Raw genomic sequence first — 12,686 nt, forward strand, 5'->3', positions numbered from 1 at the left:
GTAAGAGGAAGTGGATAAGAGATAAATGCAGAGTAAACCAGTCAGCTAAGAGGTGAGTTAGGTGCAGGGTGAGAGAATGGAAAAAGGAGGGTAGAAGATAGCTCAGAGAAGGCCAGAAACCTGGAATGGAAAGGAATGGGGAAGAAGATCATATCTTTCTGAATTGTAGACTTTATATTATTTGTAATTTTCCTTTGAAATACTGGCTGTAGTTTATATTTCTTTGGTTCTTGTTTCTCTCACAGTTTTTAATGTGTGTTTGCTATGTGTGTAAGAAGGTTTTCCCTTTAAAGTTTCAGGATTTTGTTTTTGTTGTTGCTGCTGCTGTTTTATCTCTCAACAGACTCAGCCTATCCTAGGGAAATTTTTCTGTAGGCTATACTCCTTAGAAAGATAATAGTAAGAAACTCAAGAAATAAGACAAAAGTTAGACTAGAGGTTTTCCTATTCCTATATTTAATTGTGTGGCCAGATATTGTCAGTAGCTTTTATCCTTTACGTGTTTCGTCAGTCTGCTATATGTCAAGCACTACTGAGTGTTAGGAATAAAAGGATGAGTAAGACGGAGTTCAGATCACTGTGAGAGGATTTTTCTTTTTCCATTAAGTTTATTGGTACATTTTAGGTATAAAGTACAGTTACATTCATCATTGGGATCTTGTACCTTTACATGACATATCTTGGTTCTTATTTTTTCCCCATTCCTTGCCCTTCTTTCACCCCCTCTACCCTTCCCTATTTGCCAAGACTTTGTTTCCATTTTTTTCCTTTTCTCATATTTTCTCTTTTCCCTTCTTTCCTTTCCCCTACCCCTCCCACTTCCCCTACTCCTTTAGGCCTTTTTTTCCTATTACACAATATCAATTATACATTTTTTAAAAATTATAATATCAAGATTTAGAGGACATTACCATAGATTTTACAGAATTTAAAAGGATATAGAAAGCTTATTGCAAAGATCTTTTTTGAAATAAATTGGACAACTTCTATGAAGTACCTTGGAAGACAAATTAATGAAACTGACTCTGGAAGAAATATAAAATTTGAATAGCACCTATCAAAGAAAGTATATTCCTAGCTTGAAAACCTACCTATATGACAACAGCAAGCTCATATACATTTTAACTGATAAATTATGTCAAACATTTAAAGCAGAAAAAAGGAACACTTCTCCCCTCATTTTAGGAACTCAACATTGTGCTAATCCTAAAACTGGATAAAGATAATAGAAGAGAAAAATATGAACATAAATAAAAATTGGTTTAACAAAACAGACTATTAGAAGTCAGATCTGGCAGTATATAGAAAGTGGTTTTATTATAGGGATGGCAGTGTTGGTTCAGCATTGGAAGATCCACCCCCATAAGTCATCATTTTAACAAAGGAAAGGAAAAAGGCATATGATCCTGTCAGTAGTTAAAGTATTGGACTAAACTCTACAGCTGTTCGTGGTAAAAGCTGTCAGGAGACTAGAAGTAGAACAGATCCTTCTCAACAGATCAAAGACATGTACTCCATACTTCTAGCAAAAACACCTTATATGAATGGAAAAGATACAATGCTTTCTCTCTAAGGTGGGGAACAAGGGCAGATATGCCTACTCTTCATCTGTCCATTAAACTTTGAAACATAGGCTTGAACCAAAATAGTCTGGCAATAAAAATAAACAAATAGCATAGGATTGGTAATGTAGAAGTAAAATCTTTATATGTAGATGAAATAATCATCTACAAAGAAAATACTAAGAAATCTCTAGAAGCCCCTAGAACTTGTATTTGAATTTAGCAGGATTAGAAAACACAAGGTATATATAAAAATTCAGGTCCATGTATACTTGCTATAAAGGAAGAATTGGATATTGTAATTTAAAAGTTATGTAGGAGTACAAAGGACCTAGAAAAGTAAAAAGAAAAAGAAAAAAAAGTGTTGAAACACATTTTATACCTAATTTTAAGACTTCCTCTAAAGCTATAATAATCAAGGCAGTGTTGGTCTAAGGAAAGACTTATAGATCATTGGAATAAAACAGAGAATCTAGAAATAGAACCACACATACATGGTCCACTGAGTTTTGAAAGATTATTTAACATTAACATTTTACAGAACATAAACTCAATTCAAGAGCAGAGGAAAAGATAGTGTTTTCAGCAAATGTCACTAGAACACCTGGTATTTGTATATAAAAAATTAACCTCAACCCTTTATTTCCATACATAAAAATAACTTGAAAGGTTCCATGAACCTAAATATGAAAGACTAAAACTATAAAACATTAAGAAGAAATTGTAAAGGAAAATGTTTATGAATTTAGGGTAGGCAAGAATTTTCTAGGATATAAAAAACATGATGTATAAAAGAAAAAAATTGATAAATGAGATTCCATCAGAGTTTAGAACTTTAAATGGCATCATTAAAATGAAAAGTCCTTAAACAGACCATATTTATAATGCATATAACCTATGACCAGAATATATAAAGAACTCTTACACCTCATTAATAGGCAACCCAATTAAAAAGTAGACACAAGAAAAAAAAAAAGTAGACACAAGAAGATGATAAATAGCCAGTACAGCACAAGGAAAAGTGTGCCACACTAGAACCAGAAAAATACTAATCAGTGCAATAACAAGATGGAATTATACACTCATTAGGGAGATGAAGTTAAAAGTTTTAAAAGAACAAATGTCAGCTTAGGTGTGAACCAGTTAGAACTTTCTAATACTGCTAATGTGAATGTAAAATGATAAAACCATTTTGGAAAACAATATAGAAATTTCTTGTATTACTGTTAAGAACCAACAGTCCTGTTCTTAAGTTTTTACTTGAGAGGAATGAAAACGCATGTTCACAATAGATTTATTCATACAAGTTGACTATCCCTTATCTGAAATTCTTGGGACTAGAGTGTTTCAGTTTTTCATTTGAAATCCACTTGATCTGCAAAGAGGATAGCTACTCCTGCTTTTTTTTGGGGTGGGGGGGTTCCTGTCACATGGAGTATTGTTTTCCGCCCTTTAACTTTCAGACTATGAGTTTCTTTTTGAATTAAATGTGTTACTTGTATGCAGAATATTGTTGGATCTTGCATCTTGACCCATTCTGCCAGTCTGTTTCTTTTGATTGGTGAATTGAGACCATTAACGTTGATGGTTATAACTCATACATATTGACTTATCATTGTCATGACTTTCTGTTTGTTGGATTCTCCCCCTTTGCATTTCATTTCTTGTCGTGCCGGACGGATTCATTGTACTGGGCTTCCTGGGGTTGTGATCCTCGTTGTCTTTTCCTAGGATATTGTCTAAAATTTTTTGGAGTGTTGGTTTGGTATTCGTGAAGTTCTTAAGGTGCTCTTTGTCATGAAAGTATCTTATTTCTCCATCAATTTTGAAAGATAATTCTGCAGGGTACATCAGTCTGGGTTGAGGCTCTTTTCCTTTAGGGCTTGAAATATGTCACTCCAAGCTCTTCTTTCCTTGAGGGTTTACATTGAGAAGTCTGCTGTGATTCTGGTGCGCTTTCCTTTGTATGTGATTTGTTTCTTTTCTCTAAGTGCTTGTAGAACTTTGTTCTTCTGTTGGGTTTCTGGAATCTTAACTATTATATGCCTATGTGTAGATTTTTTTTGATCAAGGCTAGTTGGAGTCTGATATGTCTCATTTATCTGTATGTCAAGTTCTTTTCCCCTGCTTGGGAAGTTTTCTGCCATCACTTATGTGAACATTTTTTTTATGTTATCTGCACTCTCTCCTGTTTCTTTGTTGACTCCAATCAGTTTTATGTTATTCTTCTTTGGATCGTCTAGCAGTTGCTGGATTGATTTCTCGTGGTCCCTTACAATTTTGAAGCAATTTTTCTTTTCCTGGTCACTAATTGCAATCTTATCTTCCATATCTGAAATTCTGTCTTCACATTGGCTCATTCTGCTGCATAGGCTTTCAATGGAGTTTTTAATCTCCTGGAAATCTGTTTGCATCTGTTTTATGGATTCCATTTGTTTCCTATGTTGGGATTCCATCATGTTCCTCAGCTCCTCTCTAGATTTATTAATCATGTCTCGCACTATGAGCACAATCTCTGCCATTATCTGAGAAATTATTTCTGATTTCACTTTTTCCAGATCCTCTTTTATTGCCAGTTCGGGGAGTCCAGGTGGTTGAGTATCAGAGTGTTCTCTCTTGTTTCCCTTTGGGGTTGCTGTAGGTGATCTGGAAGTCTGGTTTTGAGACTTATTTACGTGTCTTCTCATTTCCACGGGAGGTGGGGTGGGGGGTGGAGTGTTGCTGGCGTCTGCGTGGCTCACCTCCTCTGTGCTGGCAGGGGTGGCACAGCGGCCTGCAAGCCTCCGCCTGTGCACCCAGAGCGGCTCACCTCCTATGCGCTGGGAGGGGTGGTATGCGGCCCGGAAGCCTCCCACTGTGGGTTGGGAGTGGCTCACCTCCTCTGTGTTGGCGAGAGTGGTACAGCAGTCTAAGTAAAATTTCCTTTATTGGCCCATGACCTCCAGAAACATAGTTGTAGAAATTTGATCTTGTGTTAGTCAGTCAACTGCTCGGCTCATGGCAGCCGAGAAGCAAAGGGCTCAGATAATTTTTCTTAATCCAAACTTTTTTTTTTTGTAGCATCTGCAGAAAAAGAGGCAATCAAGGGTATATACTCCAAAGTCCTGGATGCATATGGACTCTTAGGTGTTTTGCGGTTGAATCTTGGTAAGTTTGTTATTCAGTATAATTCATGTATTGTTTTCATTTCATTTTTGTAATTTTAAGGATTTGAGAGAGACTACCTATGTATCATATCAGACTCTGTAACTGAGTTTATAAAGTGTGGTTACATCTTAAATATTAGGCTAATCCAGTGGTAATGTTTATTGCCCAAGAAGACATACTACATCCTTAAGCTTTTCTGACTTTGAATTCCAGAGTTTGTGTCCTGTCATGAAGATCCTACACGTGGCTTCCTTCATTGAGATAGTCTAACAGTGGAAAACCAAACAGGGAAAACAAAAGAATCACCTAAACGAAAGGGTGTGTTAGTCTATAAAATGGAGATTTGTCATGTGTTATTAATCTGTCACAGATAAAGCACTGTGCCTGCATGCCTTCCAAGTAATTGTTTTAAGTAACTCTGAGGTATTTTAATCCCTTTTTACATAAGGTTACATCTCAGTTTGGTTATGCTAATATGCTGAAGTTGGTCTAGATAGATAGTAGAGCTGAGATTTCAGGCCCACTTCCACCTGGGTCAAAGGTCATGCTCAGAGCACGTTACTGCTGAGTTCCAACTTGATACTCATTTCATAGAATTTTTGTCATTAGATGAAAAATGTCTGTGAAAGTATTTGCAAAACAAATGGCTTCATAAATTGTTGTCAAGGATTTTTAGGCCCATATGTCATTATTGTCAGTTAACATTTGTACACCATGTTTTCTGCTTTGCTATTTATAAAGAATTTTCACATTTATTGCCTTATCTGAATTTCTGACCATCACAAAGAAAGGTAGTAAAGGCAATACATATATTTTCTATTTGATAAATTTGTATAGCCTCAGGTTAAATAGAGGACCAATTTCATAAATGTGAGCTTGTCCTGTTAATGTTTAAATGCTTATTGTACTAAATTTGTTTAAGCAAGGAATTTTTTTCAACTGAAAAAAAAAATCTAGTTGTGAATTTAACCATATCTATGATAAATTTAAAGTAACCACACAGTGTCCAGTTTGAAAGATGGAGACAAAAGTAAAAATCAGAAGCAGCTTTATTTATTTATTTTTGAGACAAGGTCTCACTCACTCTGTCATTCAGGCTGGCCTTGCACTCACTGTGTAGCCCAGGCTGACCTCGAACTCACAGTGATCCTCCTGCCTCAGCCTCCCAAGTGCTGGTATTACAAGTGTGTGCCACCATAGCCAGCTACGAGAAACTTTAAATGGCTTGGAAATATTGCTTTTTTTCATTCAAATAAAATCTTTGGTTCTTGTAGGTGATACTATGTTACATTATCTGGTCCTGGTCACTGGATGTATGTCTGTTGGAAAAATTCAAGAATCTGAAGTTTTCCGAGTTACTTCTACCGAGTTTATATCACTTCGAGTTGATGCTTCAGATGAGGATCGCATTTCAGAAGTGCGAAAGGTTTTGAATTCAGGAAACTTTTATTTTGCATGGTCTGCATCTGGAGCCAGTTTAGATCTGAGTCTCAATGCACATCGGAGCATGCAAGAACACACCACTGACAATAGATTTTTCTGGTGAGTCTGTGTTTTATTTATCCCCTTTTCAATCATGTGTGCAGTGGCTTAGTGATCTCAATATGATTTGTTCAACAGTTACTGTCCTCCAGGGATAGCAGGGGGTGGATATGGCTGATGGCACACACCTGGCTTCCTTGCTTCCAAGCCATTTGAGGTGGTAGGTGGCCTCTATTGTGGTGTTGAATTTGGCATGTGACATGAAGCCCACTTGCTCTTCTTGGTCCAGATAAGACCTTTCACTTCAGAAATATACTTAAAATATTTGTTTTAAATTTGGGAATGATGTTGTTATAAAGTCATGTTATTCATATTTATTCTGAGTTCTGAAATCTTGTCGTTAGCATTATCAACTTTGCAAACCAACCTCTTATTATTTTTAATTTTAGGATTTTAAGTAGATCATCTTTATTATTATTATTAAATAGACAAAGTCTATTACTATAGAGAACAAAACTTGCATACATATTACATGATTGTGTATTACTGTGCAGTGTTATAGCTAGGCATGAATGGCGAGTAAAACATGAGACTCAAATTAGTATAACTTTTTTATAACAGACCAGATTTCACTGATGTTGGCTTTTTTTCCTAACTGCCATGTGCAAATTATATTTCATTCTGTTGACATATAATAAGACCAAAGCCTCAGGACTGTTTGCTCTTAGCATCCCTCAGTAATTCAGGTCTAAGGTGTCTCTCCGGTGTATTTTCTCTCCTTCACATTTTCACCATCACTTAAGCGGTTCTTGAGTAGCACATTCGGGTTGGACCCATTTGCCCTCGTTGTCAGAGGGGTCAAAATCAACAGCCTTAAAAGAGGAAACTTAACTTCAGAACAACAGTTTGGTCACCTTATACCTTACATGGAAGTGTCTTGACCCAAAACAGTGCATAGGGGAGGAGAGAGTGCAGAATAAGCAGACTTTAGAGCACTTTCTGTCAGAGACTTGGGCTTAGCAAGGGAGGAGACAGGGATGGGAAAGAAGAGGCAGGGGTAGTGGAGGGCTTAATAGAGCAGATGACTGGACTTAAAGTGCCCTCAGCTCAAGGAGCTTATGGTGATGGGACATACTTTTGTGTAGCATTCAGAAATAAGCTTCCAGGAGTTAAACCTGGGTTGACTGTACACTTTGCTGAAGGCACACATTGAAGTCCTTTGAGAAAGGTAATCATGTTGCATCTGTGCTTATGTTTTTGTTCCTTCCTCATTCCTACCCCAGATTCCTCAGATGGAGAGAGAAGAGCTTTCCTGTCACATTTGAAGTCCCTGCAGGTGCAGCTGCATTTGCTAAGTTTAATCAGTAGGAATAATTAATTCATCTCTTCATTCAGTTAAATGAAGAAATGGGGACATTGAGATCACAGAAAGCCTTAGGGGTTTGTCCAATAGGTGACAGATTGAACAAAGGGATGGCTAATGTAGCAAAGATAAATTTTGCTCCCTTTGTAGTTTTTATTATTTTGCTAAGGATTGGCATACTTGAGCTTCAAGTTCTGTAGAAAAATGAAAGGTTTTAGAGTTCATTCCCCTGTAGTTTAGTATAACTATTTTGCAAGACACAGTAATTATTGTGGCCAGAGTGCCAAATTCTGTCACAAAACCAGGTACTTTTGTTCCATGGGTGATTCAAAACTGCTGCCAGTTAAGAGTTGTGTATAAATTTAACTAGAATTAAAGCAGTGACACACTGACAAGAAAAATGAAAGCTGACAGCAGAGGATGAAACACACAAAATGCCTAGAATCCAAGTGCTATCTAAATGGGAAAAGCGAGTCTTACCTCCATACTATGCCATGGCTCTCACCTGTGGTGACTTGGATATACTGGGTCACAGTCCCTTTGAACTTTATTTCAGATCAGTGTATAATAAATAGTAAAGTATGGGAGCTTATATCACTGTATTTGTCAGATAAGTAATGGTTATCAGACTTAATGCTATGTCATTATCAATTTCATCACTCATTGACATTCTAGTGTGGTTTTATTTTGTTTTTGGTACTGGGGTTTGAATGCAGGGCCTTCCCACAGAGCTGCGTAGTTTCTTGAGTGGGTAAGAGATTGGGGTCATAGCTGGTCCACCTGAACTGCATATGATCACCACCCATTGCCTCCCCTGCAGCTTGTAACCTGCGCAGGGCCAAGAGTGAGGACTCCTCTAACAGTGTTGCCATCTGTTACTGTTGATGACCCTGAGTCTTCAAGAAAGTTCTGTCATAGTTCTTGTGTCTTGGTTAAGACCACTAAGTAATATAGAGCACCTAAGGAAGACTTCTGCCTAAAATGGTAGAAGAGAACCAACACTGCCATCCCTATAACAAAACCACTTTCTACATACTGCCAGATCTAACTTCTAATAGTTTGTTTTGTTAAACAAATTTCTATCTATGTTCATACTTTTTTCTTCTATTATCTTTATCCAGTTTTAGGATTAGCACAATGTTGAGTTCCTAAAATGAGGGGAGAAGTGTTCCTTCTTTTTTCTGCTTTGTTTGATATAATTTATCAGTTAAAATGTATATGAGCCTGCTGTTGTCATATAGGTAGGTTTTCAAGCTAGGAATATACTTTCTTTAGTAGGTGCTATTCAAATTTTATATTTCCTCCAGAGTTAGTTTCATTAATTTGTCTTCCAAGGTACTTCTTAGAAGTTGTCCAATTTATTTCAAAAAAGATTTTTGAAATATGCTTTCTATATCCTTTTAAATTCTGTGAAATCTGTGGTAATGTCTCCTAGATCTTGATATTGTAATTTAAAAAATGTATAATTGATGTAGTATAACAGGAAGAAAAGGTCTAAAGGAGCAGGGGAAGTGGGATGGGTAGGGGAAAAGAATGAAGGGAAAAGAAAAAATATGAGAAAAGGGAAAAAATGGAAACAAAGTCTTTCCAAATAGAGAAGGGTGGAGGGGGTGAAGGGAGGACAGGGGAAGGGGAAAAAAAAAAAAAGAACCAAGATACCCCTGTAATGGTACAAGATCCCAATGATGAATGTAACTGTATTTTATACCTAAAATGTGCCCATAAACTTAATGGGAAAAAAAATGGTAGAAGAGTTTTAAAACACAGAACCTTCAACAGTACAGAAAACTGAACATTTATATTGGTAATGGTTTTTCACTTAACAACATAGTTTTCTTAGTGGTAGGGTGCTTAGAAGTTTCCGCAGAACCTTATGTGTTCTGTAGAAGACTGGTTTCTGGTAGAGACCCCTGCAGCCCCCATCCCTGCTTTAGCTGTTGTGACTCTACTTTTATCTGTGTCTTAATAATTGGGCTTCTGAGTGTTTATTTGAATAACTTTTTCTTCTACAAATGTTTGTAAACCAAGTGCATCTGTTACTTACAGTGCTAAAAGTTTTGGAAGGGGGCTAAGATTGTAGTTCAGTGGTAAAGCACTTTCATAGCATGTGTGAGGCTCTGGTTTCAGTTCTCTAGTCCTAGAAAATAAAAGTATTTGGAAAAACCTATGCTTGTGCTGTCTAATATAGTAGGCATTAGCCATGTCTGGCTTTTTTTTTTCTTTTTGAGACAAGGTATTGCTATGCAGCCCAGGCAGGACGTGAACTCACAAATCCTCCTGCCTTAGCTGTCTGAGTGTTGAGATTACAAGCATGTGCCACCATATCCACTTGGTCTTTTAATAAAATAGAGCCTTGTAAAGCTTGTTTTATAAGTAGAGCTTTGTATAGTGTGGGGTGTGGATGTCTAAATACGCTCCTTTTTAGAACATATTAACATTATATAAAAAGAAATAACAGAAACGACACACATACTGAAATCACAAAAACTATTATCTTTAATACTAACTGTAGATTACATGTCTAAGAATTTCATTTTATAGCTTTATCTTCTGATCCCTAGCATAATAAATTTAAATGAACTGATTTCTTTTTGGTGCCTTTTATTTATTTTTTTTGTGTATGATCAGTGTTAAGTTTTAAAAATTAAGTTTATTGGTACAATATAGATATACATAATGATCACATTCATCGTAGAGAATTTGTACTGTACATGATATATCTTGATTCCTTTTTTTCCTCATTCCCCTCCCCTCTCTTCAATCCCTCTTCCTCTTCTTATTTACAAAGTGTTATTTCCATTTTATCCTTATTTTCTCATTGTTTTTTCTTTTCCCTTCCTTCCTTACCCCTACCCTTTCCCTAGTTCCCCTTTCCTTTTGAACAGTTCCTTCTTATTTCACAATATCTATTATACATTTTGATACTTACTTTTAGTTTCTCACACCAGAGAGACAATGTAGTATTTACACATGTGTGTCTAATTTATTTCACTTAACAGTATGATCTCAAGGTGCATCCATTTACTTAGAAATGTCTCAAGTTTATCCTTCTTTATGGCTGAGTAGTAGTACTTCATTGTACTAAAAAAACACATCTTTTTTATCTATCTTTTTGGTCTGTTCATCAGTTGGTGGGCATTTGGGTTGTTTCCAAGATTTAGCTATTACAAACTGTGCTGCTGTAAACATGGGTGCACATATATGGCTGTGGTATGATGCTTTTAATTCTTTTCGGAACATACCCAGAAGGGGAATAACTGGGTCAAATGGGACCTCTAATCCTAGTGTTTTGAGGAATCTGCACACTGATTTCCACAGTGGTTCCATCAGTCTACACTCCCACCAACAGTGGAGAAGGGTCTGTTTTCCCCCACAGCCCTACCAGCATTTGTTGTTAGTTGATTTCTTGATAATAGCCATTCTTTTTGGAGTGAGATGGATCTCAGCATTGTTTTAATTTGCATCTCTCAAATGACGAGTGATGGTGAACATTTTTTTTATATATTTGCTGTTTGTACTTCTTCATCTGAGAAGTGTGAATTCATCTTACATGTCCATTTTTGGATCAGGTCTTTAAATTTAGGAGGTCTGATTTTTTTCAATTCTTTATATGTTCAATGCATTAGTCCTTTGTTTTAGGAACAACTGGCTAAAAATTTTTCCCACTCTGTGGGCTGTCTTTTCACTCTTGGTGATTTCTTTTGCTATACAAAAGCTTTTTAATAAGCTGAGATCCCAGTTGTTGATTCTTTGTAGTACTTGCAGTCAGAGTTTGGTTCATGAAGTCTTTGCCCACACCGATGTCTTTATCACATGATCATCCCAATAGACACAGAAAAAGCATTTAACAAAGTCCAACACCCATTCATGATAAAAACTCTACAGAAAATTGGAATAGATGGTCTCTACCTCAGTCTGATAAAAGCCATCTATGGCAAAGCAAGAGCCAACATCATACTAAATGGTCAAAATTGAAAGCTTTCCCTCTAAAATCAGGAACAAGACAAGGATGCCCACTATCACCACTCCTATTCAATATAGTTCTTGGATATTAGCCAGAGAAATTAGACAAGAGAGGGAAAAGGAATAAAGATAGGAAGGGAAGATGTTAAATTATCATTATTTGCAGATGACACGATAGTGTACATAGAAGACCTCAGAAACTCCACCAAAAGACTTCTAGATTTAATAACCAAATTCAGTGGTGTAGCTGGATACAAAGTCAACTCAAAAATCAGCATCATTCCTATAAACAAATAATAAACTCACTGAGAGAGAAATTAGGGAAACACCTTTCACAGTAGCATTGAAAAAAATGAAATACTTAGGACTCAATCTGACAAAGGAAGTAAAAGATCTTTACATTGAAAATTACAGTACTCTGAAAAAGGAGATTGAAGAGGATATCAGAAAATGGAAAGATATTCCTTTCTCTTGGGTAGAAAGGACCAACATAGTGAAAATGGCCATATTCCCAAAATTATTATACAGATTTAATGCAATCCCAATCAAAATACCAGTAGCATACATCACAGAACTAGAGAAAACATTCCTAAAATTCATTTGGAACCAGAAGAGACCTAGAATAGCAAAAACAATTCTGGACAACAAAGGTGAGGTAGGAGGCATCATAATCCTTGACTTGAAATTATACTACAGAGCTACAGTGATAAAAACAGCATGGTATTGGCAAAACAAAACAAAACACAAACAACAGTAAAAACAAACAGACCCGAGCATCAGTGCAGCAGATTAGAAAGATGCAGAGACAACTCCAAACACCCTCAGCCACCTTTGACAAAGGGGCCAAACACATTCATTGGAAGAAAACCTGTTTAATAAATGGTGCTGGAAAAACTGGCTTTCCACATGCTGAAGACTAAAACTAGACTCATGTCTCTCACCATGCACTAAACTAAAATCAAAATGGATCAAAGACCTAAATATTAAAACAGAAACACTAAACCGGCTGGAAGATAGGTAGGTAGAACTCTCAAAGACATTGGCGTTGGAAGGCACTTTATGTACCAAAGACTTCATCAACCAAATCCTGATCACATGGGAGATACTACAAAGAATCAACAACTGGTGCCTTTTAAATTTTTTTGTATATCCTTTTATTGGTACATTTT

At 36.4% G+C, this 12,686-nt stretch overlaps 1 protein-coding gene across 40 annotated transcripts in view; it reads left to right on the forward strand.

Annotated features, from left to right (window-relative positions):
* Synj1 (synaptojanin 1) overlaps window positions 1–12,686 on the forward strand; it is a 95,603-nt gene that overhangs the window by 21,377 nt on the left and 61,540 nt on the right. For all 40 annotated transcript variants that reach the window (XM_021256179.2, XM_021256182.2, XM_021256168.2 and 37 more), the window contains exons 3-4: window positions 4,623–4,709; window positions 5,984–6,251. In XM_021256179.2, the coding sequence (XP_021111838.1) occupies window positions 4,623–4,709; window positions 5,984–6,251 (355 nt within the window). The remainder of the gene's footprint in view (window positions 1–4,622; window positions 4,710–5,983; window positions 6,252–12,686) is intronic.

Source organism: Heterocephalus glaber, unplaced genomic scaffold, assembly GCF_053883595.1.
Source record: "Heterocephalus glaber isolate CG9 unplaced genomic scaffold, H.glaber_assembly_v1.0 deba00000122, whole genome shotgun sequence".
Classification (NCBI taxonomy): domain Eukaryota; kingdom Metazoa; phylum Chordata; class Mammalia; order Rodentia; family Bathyergidae; genus Heterocephalus; species Heterocephalus glaber.